This window comes from Puntigrus tetrazona, unplaced genomic scaffold (genome assembly GCF_018831695.1).
Source record: "Puntigrus tetrazona isolate hp1 unplaced genomic scaffold, ASM1883169v1 S000000466, whole genome shotgun sequence".
Taxonomy (NCBI): domain Eukaryota; kingdom Metazoa; phylum Chordata; class Actinopteri; order Cypriniformes; family Cyprinidae; genus Puntigrus; species Puntigrus tetrazona.
Window position 1 is genome coordinate 35,001 of NW_025048108.1, and position 18,425 is coordinate 53,425.

At 34.5% G+C, this 18,425-nt stretch overlaps 1 protein-coding gene and 1 pseudogene across 1 annotated transcript in view; both read right to left on the bottom strand.

The window, feature by feature from the left end:
* The window catches only part of LOC122334001 (glucocorticoid-induced transcript 1 protein-like), an 8,509-nt gene extending 3,725 nt beyond the window's left edge, over window positions 1–4,784 (bottom strand). Inside the window, exons 1-2 of the mRNA XM_043231869.1 lie at window positions 4,433–4,784; window positions 848–969 (exon numbers count right to left, since the gene is read on the bottom strand). Coding sequence (XP_043087804.1) covers window positions 848–969; window positions 4,433–4,496 — 186 coding nt within the window. The 5' untranslated portion in view covers window positions 4,497–4,784. The remainder of the gene's footprint in view (window positions 1–847; window positions 970–4,432) is intronic.
* Window positions 4,785–6,715: 1,931 nt separating this feature from the next.
* Window positions 6,716–14,713, bottom strand: LOC122334002 (annotated as a pseudogene).
* Between the last annotated feature and the right edge of the window lie 3,712 nt (window positions 14,714–18,425).

Consider the following 18,425-nt stretch of genomic DNA (forward strand, 5'->3'; position numbering starts at 1 on the left):
ATTGTGAGTGAATTACCTAAATAACAACATCATTAATACGAATTTAAATAGCAAACTAAGTGTCATTTATTTTAAAGGAAGAAAAAATAGAAATGAAACTCAAATTTGATCGCTGGTCATTTTGCTTGCGAATTACTAGCATTATATTAGCGCCACTGAGCAAAAATGAAGGAAAAGGAAAGTTCTGAGAACGGTATCAACGTATCAATGATAATATTTTGTTATGAAAGGCATTCAGGTTTCTGGTTGATTCATCAGCACACAAAATTCGTTGCAATGTTTCATCAAAAACTGAATCATTGGCACCATATCTGCAATAACTTTCCTTTTCCATTAACGTCACTGGCCTCCTATTTTTGAACTCTTGGCTTCATTCTGTTATGTAACGCCTACTTTTTCAAATAAATCAATGCTTTATGGGTAAAATCAACATGTTGTTCTGTTTAATTTAATTTCTGATTATGGAAAATAAATCGGTTGTGAATAACATTCCATGCTGATTTCGAGTTATAAACTCAATATCTAAATATCAGTGCCTTAAAACATTTAGCAAATATTAATTTCATAAAAATTAGACTTTAATACTAAAACGATAGAAATAGATTCATTTTTAAATTACTATTTGATCGCAGTGTTTGTAAAACATCAGCATCAGCATCACAAGCCATTGAAAAATAAAAAAAAATCCAGTTAGTTCTGACAAAGAGGCCATATATCAATGATTTAGAGATGCAACTTATTTGACATGTTGTCTAATGCAATGAGATTCAAACACTGTAGCTGTCTGATTATTTTAGGGGTTACTGTATGTAAACTGTGAAGCAAAGTGCATGTGACACTGACTCACCTGTGTGGCTTTATCACTCATACAGGACGCCTGGGGTTGATACGGCTCTCGTGGCCACTGTCCAATTAGGTACTGCTCAGGCAGCTTGTCCAATGAGGGCGGCTGTCGCCCGGCTGATCGAGCTTGTGAGAAAAGAAGAGGCGTTCTGGGTTATGCGTGCAGTGGACAGTTATACCAGACATTACTGCACTGCAATGACAGAGAGGAAGTTGGAGGGTGTCACTGGAAACTGATGAGCTTTTTGCCTGCTCTGGCATAATGGTAGTGAAACAGAACAAGAACAGATTGTATTTATGATGAAATGGAAGTTACAAAAAGTTGATGTTTACATTTTCTGATGAAAACTTGACTAGTGTTTGACCATGAAAAACATACAGGCCTATTTCAAGGCTCTGTGATATATAGTCTGATCTCTAAATGTGGCTCAGGTCCTCTGTAAGTGTCAACTTTGTTTTCCTTTTCTTTCATTTTAGGTCAATCAGCCAAAATGTACTCTACTGTAAATGTACTCTACCTAATATATGTTATTTATTAAATTTACACACAAATACACACACACACACACATAATACAATATAATGATAAACTTCACAACTGTATGTTGATTACACAAACTTTTGGATTACATATATTCATGTATATAACATTTAGTACATATAATGAAAAATCCACACACACACACAATATATATATATATATATATATATATATATATATATATATATATATATATATATATATATATATATATATATATATATATATATATATATATATATATATATATATATATATATAATAATAAAATAAATAATAATAAAAATATATATATATATATATATATATATATATATATATATATATATATATATATATATATATATATATATATATATAATGTTGATATGTGTGTTTTATGTCTATATTATATAATATATACACACACACCATACATATATTGTATTAATTGTACACATTTGGATAAAACCATCTACTACATTACTAATTGTAAAAACATTACCTGAAATGAACTAATTGACTACAAATGAGTGTTCTCACAAGAAAGTTACGCTCTGAGGACACACGAGGAGGAAATGAAACAGCTCACAGTGAAACCCACATGCATGTAGACACATGCACTAACAGCTGAAATTCAAAACAAGTCGCTTGCAAGCAGCCCACAGATTGAATGTTTGCTCTCTGCTCCAGCTCTGCAAACACAAATGTCAAAGCCTATGCAAAAGAGCCAATAAAACGGCACTGTCGGTTTACCCTCTGCTCATTGTTTTACACCATTGTTGCGAAGAAAGCGACTCTGCGAGTGACACTCATTATCAGACGTGTCGCAGCAAGGCCGGTTACAGTTCAGGCCTCGAACGCCGGCGGCCGAACGATAACCATCGACTCCGAAACATTTTAGCCCAGTACACACCTTTTCTCAATGCACTTGTTGGGGACGACGGCTACGCTACATTCACTTGCAGATTGCAGCGAGGCAGCTGCAAGGTCTTTTTGTGTGAAGGAGAAGCGTTTCAAATGCAAATCTACACAAGCATCAGGCACTCCACGAGGACGGGAGATAGAGAGCTGTCTGACTTAATAGGTGCAGCCTGCCTGGTCAGAACCGTTTAGACAATAGCGGTTTACTCGTATAAGAACGGGAGGTAAAAATGCGAACGACTGTCAAAACCATCTTTTTTTTTAAAAAACTCTTTACTAGACTCGCACAAAAACCCGAGGAGATAAGACAACGGCCATGTTAAGAATGGAGCTTACTAACTGTATAGTACGTACTTAGTAGGATGCCATTATAAAGGTCTCCAAAAACAATGTGCATGATGTTCAATTCAAGTTGCATTCAAGTCAAGTCGGTAAGGCTGTATTTATGAGTTGAATGTATGAGAACGCTCTTGTATAATTACAAGAAAACTCTCTTCTCCTCGAGTTTCCAAGTTTAAGGGCATGTCAGTGAGAAAACATTTATGTAGAATTAGTAAAGAGGCACGTATGGAATATTGTAGTACAATACTAAAGGAATATGTAACGATTTAATTGACAGCAACTTCAGAAAGTGACAAAAAAAAAAAAACTTTTTTATGATTTATTTTTGTCGAAAAGGTAGACATCGTCGTTTTTTCTCAAAACAAAGTACGACTGACGTTGTAATTACGACTAAATACAAATATCGGATGGTTTGAACACACATTGGGGAAAAAAAAAGCTCAATATGGTAACATTTTAAAATAAAACAAAACTGAGAATAAGAATACACTGAACGAAAAAAGAAATTAAAAAAAACATAAAAGGGTCGAAAGCAAAGTCACTTTCTAGTTCATCTATCGCACTCAAATGGAAGGTCAAGTTGGAAGCATTGCATTGTGGGACAGCCGTCCGTACAGACGATGCTGTTTACTGTATACAGTGCAGAAGAGTAGTATGTCAGTATTCTACAGATGGGATTGTCGTCTGAGGAATCGTTCAAAGGAGTGATACGTGTTGTACAATTGCTCAAAAATAAACCATTATTGCTAAATAATTTTTTTGTGATAATCATCATTGTATAATATCTTACTTTTACACAGCTGCTGGTCAAATGAACATAAATGAAGGTGGAATATTTGCATAAAATGGCCAGCTGTGTAGGAAATCAATTGACTAGGACATTAGTGGATTATGCAGCTTAGCGTCGTTATTATGAGATATAAATATCAAATGCCACCATTGATCAATTAAGTCAAGTCACCTTTTCTTATAGGGCTTATAAGATTGTGTCAAAGCACTTAACAGTATCAAACTGGAGAATAGTGTCAGTAACGTATAATTACAAAACGAAACACTCAAGCTTCAGTTAAAGGCATTTCATTATTGAATTCACAGATGTCACTGTCTAGCTCTGTTTAGTTTAAGTAATACTGGTGCAATCAAATCGACAATAATTGCTAGAAATTAAGGGTCAGAATCGTACTAAAATACACAGAAATGCAAAAAAGAAAACGGACTACAGAAAGAAACATACATGGTCATAAAATGTCAAACTCAATGATCTAATCTTCTTTACAGAAACATACTGTACATCAACACACACACACACACACACACACACACACACACACACAAATATCTCTGCTGACCACAGAAATGCGTTGCTGGACTGGATGGGGGTCTCTAGAGGCCTAATCTTGGTCTGGATCTTAGCGGGTCTGGGTTTTGGTTTGGGTGCTGTCTGTAACTTTGATAGAACACGACGGGTTTGATTTCTACTGTAAGTGTGACAGACAAAAGAAAGCAAACCCGTGCTGTAACAAACAACCTCGAGGGCAATCAGATCGAGATTTAATCTCAAATGCAGCAAATACAAAATCCCTACATCTATAAAACCCGAGGAAGAAAAAACATCCACTCAAAATATCCAACGTGGAAGATGAAGTTAAATCAAGCTCACGTTAAATATGGATTGTATCCGTACAAAGGGCGTAAGAACAAACAAACTTTCAAAACTGAAGTAAAAGAGGTTTAAATGACAATTTATACAAATTATGCATTACAAAATGACAAAGTTAGCCGGCTTACAAAAATAAAACGTACCTCTTCCTGGTGTTATAAAGTGATTCTCTGATGGGATCCTGGTGGGTTTAGTGATTTGCTTCATGTTTGCAGCATGTGATGATGATGATGATGATGGTGATGATGAAGGACTTCTGCTGTATCTTGAAGAGGAAAATAACGTTGTTCTCGTATGGTCACTCCATCTCAGAGGAGCACTCTTATTAGAGTCAGTCTGAAGTCTGGAGTTACTGTTGCACTTGGCGCATATATGAGAGCACGAGGCGCAATAATAAACTCCAGAACGAGAACCGAAAACGTGTTCATGCGAAAAGCCGATTTATAATTGCACCTCACTTCCTCTTAACCTGCTGTACGTACGCGCACAAGCCTGTCGTTCCTGTAAAACTCTGAATCAAAGCGGACGCAAAGTTCAGAAGCGGGTCCAAACTCCCAGCGTTTCTGCTCTGACAGATGTGTACTAGCAGCAAAGGCTGTGGGCGGGAGGAAGGCGCTTGCAGGCTGAATCTGATTGGAGCAGAAACCTGCGATGCTCGATTCTTATTGGCTTGCGAGTTCCTTCTTGCAGCGAAGAACCAATGAGATCGCTGCTGGGGTGGCGTTTAGTTTCGCATGGAAAATAGGCATTGTGCCTTGAGCTGCGGAATGTTTTTTTTTTAATGTTGTTTTATATTCTGAACAGAGAAAGTGTAGGAGTTTTGTTTGCATTCTGGAAATAATTACTTAAATTATATTAAAGGAATAATTCAAAAGAAAAAAAAAAATTCTCGGTCTAATTCTGTTCCAAACCCATAGGACCAACGCAAAAGCTGACGTTCACTCCATCCTTTAAGCTCCAAAATGGCAAAAACAGTAGTTTTGACAAACAGGAAGCTGTTGTGTGTAAATCGTGTGGAGAAACAGACCAACATTAAAGTCGTTTATAAACAAAAACCTTCCTTCTTAATATTATCTCAAAAGAAGAGGGAACTTTTGATGAATCATAGCTAAAATTCTATTAGTTCTCATGACAAAGCACTTTTCCAAATTCTCCAAGGGATAATGTTGTCATGGGTTCCTCGAAATTTCTTATTGTTTTGGTCCACACCATAAATCATAGCCAGGCCAAAAGTGAATTGGATGTATGAGCGCAATTTATGTTGCAGAACAAAATGTAAAAGTCTCAAGAAAGTAAAGTTAACCACAGACCATATTTTACAATATATTACTCACTGAATCCCAAACAAAGCTAGGCACAAAAACAATAGAAAGTCCCAGTCCCATTTCTCCAAAATGCAAATTGTCTTTCTGTCTTTCTAAGGACTGCAAACTCAATGGCTTTATTGTCATGAAAATGTCACAACGCCAAAAAAAAACTAGTTTGGTCCAAAAATATAGATCTAAAATAGCCTTTTCTTGGTGAACTATGACTCGCCACACAGTAAAAATTTCAAACTTGCTCTGAACTGTTCATTTCTGCTTATCTTCGCTCATAACTTCATATCATATCTGCATATCTTCACACAGTTCACTAAACCAAAACATCTCATTTAGTTGAATAATGAAAACACCGCATTCAAAACTCCTTCAAAAACGGTTTAATAACATTAATCGTCGACGCAAGTACTTTTTGCTTGTCCAAAATAAGCACACAATAGTTAGGATGTTAAGTTGTTGCATTGATTGTGCAATAAATTAAGGTAAGCATTTCAAAACAGCATTACCTCGGATCCGAAAATGCAACACTCAGCCAGAGCTAATGTTAATCGACAACAAAATCACTTTGTGTTATTTGTTAAAAGCAATTTTTAAAACAAACTGAACAGATGTGACGTAGATCCGTGACAAATCGAATTTTCAACTGAGGTTCGGTGTGGTATGTGGAGTAATATGCAATAAATACAGAATAATAAAACTGAACTCAAAGGCGTAGTAGTGGAAGTAGTGACGGATCGTGTGAAAGCACTTTCAAGACACAAACAAAACATTCCCTTACATGCATCCTCAGGTTAAATCTCTTTCACGCCTCTAACGTTGACACTGAAATTGTTTTATTCATAGACACTCCTGATGCTGGACCACAAATGCATAGGTCAGACATTCTCATGGGTTCTCTCTCTGAGAAAAACACCACTGCCTGTGGGTGGCTGAGTTAATCATTGGTAACATAACCCTAACAGTCTAACTGCTTTAGTTCCCGTGACAATAGAGCACCTGTCGTCAACTTCAATGCCAGTGAGGTACGCCAGATCAATTCGGAAAAGACATGAGCTCTTCTTTAACTTCGGAAACTGTGAGAGCTTTGCCGCTGACGCTATACAGTACTAATGTTGGTAGTTGGTTTCTAGTAGTTTCTGTGGGAGATTTAAGTTAAGGCAGAAAAGCCTTTATACGCTGTCGGAAGGCACCAGGTTGCCTGTGGTGTCCAGCTGCATGCATTTACAGGTGCAGGCCGAAGCGGGACACTCGCTGTGATCTCTGCAAGAAAAAACACAATATAAGTGCACTTTACAGTTAATACTATACACTGCAGTTCAAAAGATTGAGGTTGGAAACATTTTTCAAAGAGCACTTTTATATTTGCTAAGGTTGCGTTTTGGGTCCAAACGCAGTGAAATGTTGTCAATATTGTGAAATATTTTCACGTGTTCAAAATAACTTTTGAATGCATTTTAAATAGTTATTTATTGCTTTAATGCTAAAGGTGTTTTTAAGCGCCTTCAATGTCTCACGATCCTTCAGAAATCATTCTAATATGCAGATTTTCAAGAAACTATAATATTTCTTTATTTCAGCATGCTTCGATAAATCAGAGTTTGCAAATAATTTATATAAAAATAGAAACTTTGTACCGCCATAAATGTCTTTGCTGTCACTTTTGATCAATTTAATACATCCTTTTTGAATAAAAGTATAACCTATATTTGAATTTATGAGATCATCAAATAAATGCGATAATATGGATGAATACTTAGTCCTACCTAAACCAGCTGAGCATGTGACCCAAGTGGACTTCTGTGCAGCGCAGTTGTGGCACCAGGTGAACCAGTTATTGAACTGTGCAAGCTTTTTGTCTCGTGGTGAGATCAGCTTTCTCATCTGCTTTTTTCCTGTGCCTGATGAGATGGATGAGATGAGTCTGCAAGTGAACTGAAAACGCTTACATTATGGTATCGTATATCGAGAAGAACTTTGAAGGACCCATCCGTCTGTTACCTGGGCAGCTGGACACCGGTGTGCCCATGTTCATTAAGCAGAGGGCACAGCGTGGTAGTGGTTTACGACAACCAGGGACAACTGGTGACCTTTGACTTGGTGGGTGAACCGCTGACCCCAGACTGACTAAATCCACGGCCCTGATGAGGCATCGCTGAGCAGCTGTATGATATGGACTTTCCACAGAAGTTACAGCTCACAAACACCTGCACAGAACAGACGTGAAAATAATAGGAAGAAATCAGCATAAAACACATTGGTATAAAGAATTGTATGTATTTATTATACATATTAACTAAATAGCGATTAGAGATGCACACAAAATGTAAAGAATATTATAATTATTATAAGTCACTCAAATATTTCATTAGAAAATTTGAATTAAAAATTTTAAATAAATAATACATTTTAAATAAATCTAGAATCTTTAAATAATAGTAAAAACACGAGAATACAAATATATGTATGTGTATATATATATATATATATATATATATATATATATATATATATATATGTGTGTGTGTGTGTGTGTGTATATATATATATATATATATACATATATATATATATATAAACAAACATTGTTTAGATCAATTACAATATTTACTTTTTACAATTTTACTGTTATAAAAATTAAAAATAAGATAATTTAAAATGTAAGATTAAGTATGCTATTAATTCATGATATGTTATAAATACCCAAGTTAGGGATGCACTAAATCTTAACTCAATATACAGTATTGTTAGTTAGTATTTAAAATTAAGTAAAAAAATTATATATATATATATATATATATATATATATATATATATATATATATATATATATATATATATATATACAGACCACTAGTATTGAGTCTGACTGATACAAATGCATCAGTGATCAAGACTTAACAACCGCCAGAAATAAAAACAACTGATTCTAGCCTGTGCAGAGTGGGTTTGAGCTGGGATCCAATTTGCTCCTATGTATGTCAAATTCAGCTCGCTTATGCCAAAACCTCCAGGCGTCCCAACAGGTTACGATAGTTCTCGATCCAGCACTGCACCGAGGGTCCTTCAGCACCTCTCCTGGGGAGCCCTGCGCTGCCAATGAACACCACATAAATCAACATTTAACACACTCAGGTAGAGCTCAATCCACATCGGTTTTCCTGCTTTAACAACACACACGCTTCTTTTCATTCTCAGCATTTCTCTCCTCTAGCTCACGTCTAATCTAGCTGTCTGTTAAACCTATCAACGATATTACGAATACACGTTGACTAAATAGCTTTTTGCTACTCTTTTCAAGTCACTTTAGATAAAAGCGCTCTGCTAAATGCATAAAACGCACAACAATTACATTCATCCTATCCATCTAATAAACATAAAATTATTTATATAGTTATATATTATTATAGCAATATTTTTTGCTGAGCAAGCATGCACTATATTGTGACAGCAAAGACATTTCTGACGTTACAAAATATTTCTATTTCAAATAGATGTTGTTCTTTTTATTAAAGAATCTGGAAAAAAGGTATCACGGTTTCCACAAAATATATTAGTAATAATAACCAATGTCTCTGACCAATGTCTCTGACCCCAAACATCCACTTCATCCATTCGAGAGAAGATTGTCTTTATTTATTGTATTTATTCACTTACTTTGAGCATGCAGAAACTGGCCGTCTGCACGTCTCCGGTTCGGTCCACATAACTCTCCATGAGATCCACTCCATCTTTCATCAGTCCCGTCAGCAAGATGCCTCCAGATTACCAGCGTCCTTCATCTCGTTGGTCAACTTGTCTATGTAGCGAGGCAACTTAAGAGAGGGAAATGGACAGTGCGTTATACAGCGCACGATGAGACTTGGATGAACTCAAGAGCGAAGCGGTCTTACCTGAGCATCGTTTAGAAACATACATGCAAATGCCACCCTGTCTCTGACAGCCACACGACTCTCATACTACAAAACACAAAACACGCTTTTATTCAATAATTAGCCTTGGTATATTGACAACTGCATATTTTCAATTCGGTGCAATACTAAATATTCCTGTAAGCACGATACTGTGCTTTTTTTGTTAACATACCAAGACGGCATCATAGGCGGCAGGTTCACTGGTGAGGAAGGCAAACATGATGCACAGGTACGGCTTCTTCAGCTGGAGTCTGAGAGAGCTGCACATCTCTCTCCACAGGGAGTTTTTCTCATCAGTGTAGCCCGACAGAGCCATGGCCACCACGTTCAGGTTCAGATCACCTGATCACAACGAGATAAAGGTTATTAGAGGTATCTTAAACCAAGAAAAACATTAAAAACAAAAAACAAAATTAAAGAAATATTATTTATATATATATATATATATATATATATATATATATATATATATATATATATATATATATATATATAAGCTTCATTTAACTTTAAGCCATAAAATAAATAACATAGACATTTTAAAAGAAAAAAAAAAAAAAAGGAAAATATAATTTTTAAAAACACCTGAAAATAATTGAAAAACAAATGTTTATGTGTATTATATATAAACAAAACATTTAATATTCATATATATATATATATATATATATATATATATATATATATATATATATATATATATATAATGAAGTACACAAATGCAAAACAAAACATTTATATATAAAGTACATATAAAAATTCATTTATTTATTAAGTACATATAAAAACACAGTTTATTTTTTGCAAATATTTACATGCATACGCATTTATATTATTATTACGTTTTATATTGTATATATAAATATTTAACATATAAACAGCATATAATTCCTAAATATATACATATGTGTGTATTTATATAAACAAAATAAATTTATACAGTACACAGTCATGTATTATGTGAACAATGTTTTTTTTTTTATGTGATTGATCATTTGACAGCACTGAGTATATGATATCAATAACACTCGCTTTGTATTCTAAGGAAGAAAGAACAATATATGCCATTTGGATGAGTGCAAACAAAACACAACGTAAGATAAAAGCCTTATGGCAGTATCTGTAAAACACATCCTTTATGAAGATTATAAAGATTGGATCTGTTTACTAAAGCCAAAACAAATTATGCTTAGTTAAAACCCAAACAACGGGCAATTATGAATGATAAGCAAACAGCTCCATATACCATATGTATCTACAGCTTTAGGGCATTTAATAATAACAGCTATCATTGTGCAATGTGATCCATGCTTTTGTCATTTTGTCAGTATATAAGGATCACTGCAAACAACAGGCGGATGGCGTCCGTGTTTATTTGTAGCCTGGATTTCACACAGTGCTTCTATCATTCATCCGAGGACAGGACTTCCTGTAAATCCCTAGCCTAGAGGAACACGAACATCCATCTCTATTTGAACGAGCTTCTCAGAATTGTTTCAGATTAGATCCCATTTAAATAACTCACCAACAGAGATACATTATATATCACGTTATCAGTCGATAAAGCTATTTTTAACGCATATTATTTTCATCGATTCATATTGTGTATATTTATTATGCATCTAGTTATGAATCTTTCTACTGTGCGTTATATTGATATGTAAAAACAGTATCAAAGTAGCACACATTTATAATATTGGTGAACATATCATTAAAAAAATATTCAGCATCAGATTTGGACGTGACACTGACATTTCAAAGTAACATTGAATACATTATAACTAATATAATAATATATATATTATTCTAATATAATAATAATAATACATAATTCTATTCAAATAAGGGAGAAATGAAAAATAGAATTTCATACATCTGTAACCAGGTTGTTATCATTAATTAAAACTAAAATAATAATTATATCAAAAATTTAAATTAAAATAAATATATACTTTTTATACACTACTAATATATAAAAAAACTTTAATAAATAAATAGGTAATTTATAAGAGATGCAAATATATTTAAATATATAGTGGATTTTTATTATTTTATTTTATTTGTCATATCATTAAAAAAATGCTTAGCATCAGTTAAATGTTTTGAATGTGACACTGATATGTCCAGTTCAGAAAATGTGAATTTTTATTTTTATATATATATATATATATATATATATATATATATATATATATATATATATATATATATATATGTATGTATTTGTTATATATGAATGTATTTGTTATATATATATATATATATATATATATATATATATATATATATATATATATATTTTTTTTTTTTTTTTTTTTTTTTTTTTAATTCAGTGTTATTATCACTAAAACGAAATTAAAAAGAAATGCACAATAAAATCTTTAAAAAATGCTTAATTTTTTTTATGCAAAAAAAAAACATTTTGTGGTTGACCAGTTAGTGCGTTTTCTGGTCACTGTTCCTCCAGCCCTGTACCTTTCTCTGCTGAAGCTCCTTTGTTAAGAATCTGAATGGCCCGTCGGATGTCCAGGTTAAAGAGGGCGACAGCAGCGGCTCTCTCCCACTCGCCCTCCTGCTCCAGAGACTTCAGGAAGGGTTCCACATCGATGTCGGGCCCTCGACCGATCCAGCCGCACAGCTGCAGGGCCAGACTGCGCTCCTCGCTGTGGTACCGCGGCACATCGGTCTGCCTGTCTGAACCTGACCAGCAGCGTCGTGTCTCTGTCGTGCCTGAGAGAGAGACATCTCTTCAGAGGGCCTCCGGTGACAGATACCATGAGGCTGACCGAGGCATTCAGCAGATATCTATGAGAAATACTTCTACTGTACAGAGCAAATACTTCTGCTCATCTGTACAACAATCATCATCATGTTCACAGAAAGAGTGATCAGAACAGATATTGTGTCGCTCGCACTTACCAGAGCTGGACTTGACAATGTTTTTTGATGCCTGAGTAGATGAGCAACTGTTTATTGCTCTGTTGCTTCTATCCCACATTTTCAGTGTACTGTTTCATAAGTAAAACTTGCATAGGAAATATAGAGATTTTAAATAGAACAATAATACCATATAAAAGAGAATACAATAAGAAATAATGATAACATAATAATTGTGAACATTTCTCAAAACAATATTTTGTTAAAACCGATATATTTTTATTTATCAAAATCTAGCTTCCAATGTCAGATGCCACAGACCATTTAATAAAAAAATGTAATAAAAATTTAAATATGTAAATATATAAAAGTATATATATATATATATATATATATATATATATATATATATATATATATATATATATATACACAAATATTATTTTACATAATTTATGTAACTTTGCAAATCTTTATATTGATTTTTGTAATATTTTGGGATACTGGATTTATATATATATATATATATATGTGTGTGTGTGTGTGTGTGTGTGTGTGTGTGTGTGTGTGTGTGTGTGTGTGTGTGTGTGTGTATATATATATCAATATATTAGTATTAATCTGCCTATTCGAAAGTCATATATTAAAACAAACTATATACTTCTACAATTCCTACTAATAAAATTTATAAGTAAATAACACTGCAATAGAATGTATATTATAAACTATATTATGATGATATATGATGGTAATAATACTATTATTATTATTATTATTATATTATTATACATTTAATAATATAATATATATTTTATTTATGTTGTATTAGTATATATAATAAAATAAAGGTAATAATGATAATAATCAGTCAAGAGTCAAGTAAACAGCAAAACATTAATTAATTTTAGTTTCAGTTTAGTTTGAAGGAAAACACTAAACAGTAACTATATGCTTTGAAAGGTTCAGTCGCTCTGCAGTGAAGGATATAATGGAGGTGTACCAGAGCGACCTCAGCTGCGTGGTCGTCTTCTCCGGCCAGCACATGGTTCCTCCAAACCTGCGTGGTGTCGTGGCCGTAACGCGACTGCGCCGCTTCCTCATCTTAGTGGCGATGTCCTTCTCGCAGCGGCCGGTCCCTGACCGCCCGCCCTCCGGCAAGACTAAGACAGGTGCCGCCCGCACGCCCACATCAGCGCGCCGTGGTGGAGCTCCAGGCCAGCGATATGCGCCGAAGACGGTGAAGTCGTTCATGACCCGGTTGGGAGACACCACCACCATGCGGTTCTGAGCGGACGGATGCCAGGCGCAGCGGCTGCTGAGATGCTCGCTGCGCAGGGCTGCACGCTGCGCTGGATGATGGTGGGCTCCACTGCCGCCGAACGGCATGGGCGTGTGCTGCATGTCGTGAGCCGGATGATGTTGCTGTCCCGCGCGGCGCGGGCAGCAGGCCCATGCAGTGGGACACCACGCCACTTTGGTCAAAGGCTTAGGCTGCTCGGTTAAGGTGAAGACCGGTTTTTTCTTAATTTGCGCAAGAATCCCAGATGGCCACCTGGCCTTCGAAGAAGACGCGACGCGATCCTGGAAGTGAGGGTCCACCGATACGCCTGAATGGCTTTGGTGTTCACAAACGCCTTCTGGCTGGTGTTGCGCAGGTCGAAGATGGCCAGGTTTCTGCATCCTGCAAGGAGTAACTTTTGATGATCGCGGGAGCCAACAAAGAGAAAGCGCGCGTCGTTCTGTCCGAAAGCCAGTACAGCGGTTTGTCACCACCAACCTCAGTCCAGTGTCTCCAGAGAGATTTAACCTTCTCGGCAGGAACCGCCTCGGAGAAAACTTACTACTTATGTCCCATATGAGAACGGAAAAAATCAGCCCGGTGCTTGTCCAGACCAGCCGCCAGCCAGTTACTGTCCACGGGTTCCACGCCAGCGTGTTGCATATTGTCGGGCGTGCTTGGCACGAAACTCTTTACCTACCAGCTCCTTACATTTGGAGTTGTGGCTCTGTCTCAGACTGGTCAGGACGACTCTGCCGCTGGCCTGTCCGGGACGGCCAGCAAACACTCCGCTCTTGTTTGGGATACCAGGCCACGCATTTCATATACGGGTGTCGGAGTTGATGGCCAGCAGAGTGGCCGCCGTCTCCTCAGAGAGTGGAAGGGCGCCAGCTTTGGTCTCCGAGCTTCGCGGGTCCGATCCGATATACAGACTGGGAGTTCGTGTGGTAGATCACATAGCGGCCAGCGCGATGAGGAGACCACAGGATATCTGGCTTATAGCCGCTCGACATGGCAGGACAGTGGTGTCTTCAGTGCAGATGCCTGCGAATGATAAAGACTTTACATTTACTTGAATTAATCAAAACATTTATATTGCATATTGTATACATGTATGGGCAAATAAAGTTATTATAAATATATATATATATATATATATATATATAATAAATCTATATATATATATATATATATATATATATATATATATATATATAATAAAAAGTAATTTAGAGTTACTATATGACTAATTACATAATATGTCTGCACATAATATTCCTTTGTAATTGTGATTGTGATTATTAATTAAGGTCACCACAATTTTCACTGAATGATGTTCATACCATTTCTATGAAAATTTGCTAAAAACGACTGTATTAGTATTAGACCTAAAATGTGAACTATACAATGGATTGTTTGTTTTTTTTTAAATAAAAACCTTTTAGTTTTATATTAATACTAATAGCAGTATAATTTATATTAATACTAATAGTATTATAATGCTATACCAAAATTAAAACATAATACAAAGCTCTTACTATAAATGTAGAAAGAAAAGAAAACATCTTAAGTAATACAGGATAACATAATGGGATTTTGAACAATTAATATATATATATATATATATAATATAATATATGTATATTATTTGTATATTATTTTTATTACCCTTGTATATATAAAACACCAAATATAAGGATTAGTTTTTTCTATGATTTCATCCTTCATACATCAAAGGGTTAAAGTTGCACATAAAAATAAACAAATGAAGTTGGACATATAATAAAAACTAATGTTACCATGGCATTACCAAAGAGAAAGTTCTAGTACACTTTGTACACATTAGGTACAAAGCACTTCATGTGTTGATATAAAAATTAAATGAAATAAAATCATTAATCGATCGCCTCGTGTATCTATCACTTCGTGTTAAGATGCAGATATCAAATTACTGAATAAAAATAAAACTGATTTTTGAAAAAGAGGTAAATAGTGCAGATATAATTTAATGTTCTTATAACTTCATTCTAGTAAGAGTGAGTTAGCCGGTCGGCTATAGCTACACTAACCATTTCAACCTTTTATAACTGGAAACAGCTAATGACAGACACCATTCTGCCAAATTGATACACAGGATAAACCATGCTTTAAAATAGAAATAAATGATCGCTGTGTTCGTGAGCGTTCGATAAATATAAACTCACATTTGACGCAAACATGCTGAAGTTTGTTTAGGTAGCGTGAAGCCGGAAGCAGTGCAGATTGAAAACACAACGTGACAGAAACACACAAAATAAAAGTCCCGCCCGTCTGACGAATGTAATGGATATCTACGGGCAGAGAGCGAGGTTGTACTGTTGTTACCGTCACAAAAATAACGTCTTTCGGGGAAATGCAGGAAATAAACTAATTAAATTTAAATTAAATGTGAAATACAGACAATTTTCGCCACACACACAAAACAACGCTCTGGTAAATCTTAATTATGTCATAAAAAGTTATGAGATAACAACGTCAAAATTATGACAGAATATCTAAAGTTGATTTATGTAGTAAGAGTATTTTTATATCATTATAAAAATAGTTTTTATCTTATAATTTTTATTTTCAATTTTGAAAACACTTTTTTTACTTAATAATAAATAATGTTTTATATAATACTGCCATAATGTAACATTTCTATATCGAAATTATGAATTATAGTCATCATTTTCACTTTTGGACAATTTTGACCTGTTATTTCACAACTGTTGACTTTCTGTCAAAGTTTTTAATGTCTTTCTCATGTGGTCGAAGCGCTAGTTTAATTTGTAATTTTTGAAAGCTTCACTGCCTCTACGGGTTAAATCGCGCAAAGTTAAGTGATGATTTTATGTAAATATTAAGCATTTTAGGGCAGGAAAAATATCAACAGCGGCTTATTCTGAATTAGTGATAGGTGAAGGTTCTTATATTCATAATGCTATAAAAATAAAAATTGAGAAATCATAAAACACATGTGTCTACAAAAAGTGTTGAGGCACATGTAATAAATGAAATATGACTTTAAAAGTCTTGGAAGACTTCAGATGAGTCACATCTCGAGAGGTTCCTGCATGTTTTCCAGATTTCACGGGGGCGTCGTTTATATGATTTGTTGTCAAGGAACAGGAGGTTTTTGGGAAATGCTATTGTCCTCCAAACAATCTCTCTCAGCATTCATCTCCAAAACACGTAAACATGAGAAAGGAGTAGAGTTTATGTAGCTTAACTTCTGTTCAACGTCATACTGCGTTCAAATATCACATAAACTTTATTTATTATATTTTATACTGTAACATAGGTGTGCTACTGTATGCATGCATTTATTTTTATTAGTGTGAGCCAGAATTGATGTAAATAAACCTTTATGGATCTCCTTTGTTATGCAGGGTGTGTGTGTGTGCGTGTGTGTGTGTGTGTGTGTGTGTGTGTGTGGTGTGTCAGTCATGCATCAGATTGTTGGGACTGTGGATGTTGGGGCTGATGTTCAGCACAGGACTGAAGTTAGTCAGAACAGAATGTGCTCAATACAGGAGCATGTGGATACTCCTTAGATTTGCATAACAGGCAAAGTAAGTGCTTTATCTTTTTTATATTATTGTTCTGGCATTAGTTTCACTGTTTGAAATATTATAACCGGTTTTAAACATTATATGCATCATACGACAAAACTAAACACTGCATCTGACCTTATTGCATTATTTATTTGTGGATTTGTATTAGTCTTTGATTTTTAAATAACATGCATGCCATTGTTTAAAGTGTTCCGATTCATCATATGATTTATTAAAATTAATTGCATTGCACAAATATCCAAGAATCAGCTTGTGGTTGAATTTCTAGCACTAAAAGTCTATATCAAAAATATATATATATATATTTTATTATTGACTTGTGTTGTTCTTTTGTAATGCACAATATGCAGCATGAACACATCTTAAAGATGCACAGAAGGTTTTTTCTTTGACTGTCTTTAAGGTCAGATATGAATGAAAGCATGGCCAAAGGCTTTTTCTGTGCCTGCTGCTTTGGCTGCTTGTACTAGCGGCCAGATGCCAGAACAGAAGACAGTCTGGAGAAACTCTGAACCTCACCACAAAACAGGACAATGGTAAACGCATTAGTGTTTCATTCCAGTGTCACAGCATCGTTTATCAGTATTTTAGTTTTTTGTATGTCAAAAATGTATGTCTTTTTGTTTAACATCTCAGTAGGTTCTTTTTTTTTTTTTTTTAGTTTTTTATAAAAAAAAAAAAATATATATATATATATATATATATATATATATATATATATATATATATATATATATATATACATATATATATTATATAATATATATATATATATATATATAGATAGAGAGAGAGAGAGAGAGAGAGAGAGAGTACTTTATATACTCTTAAATGGTCAATATAATCAAAATGCAAAAATAAGTTTTTACACTTTCTACTGCTTGTTTTCTGTTTCTATTAGACAGTCAAAACAATTATAACAAGTGAAAAGCCTTTAAAATAATTGTAAAATCTTCCACCTTGAGTTTGTGGTTCATTGTCGCTTTTTTGCTTCCTTTTTTATATAAAGTTATCAAAATAATAATTTTATATCTTTAGCAATATTGCAAGATGACCATTTGCTGGAGTTAAACAGCTTCGGTTTACTTCATTATCCATATCCTTATTTTCCCATTAAAACTATTTATAAAAAGTGACTTTCAGATACGCATCGA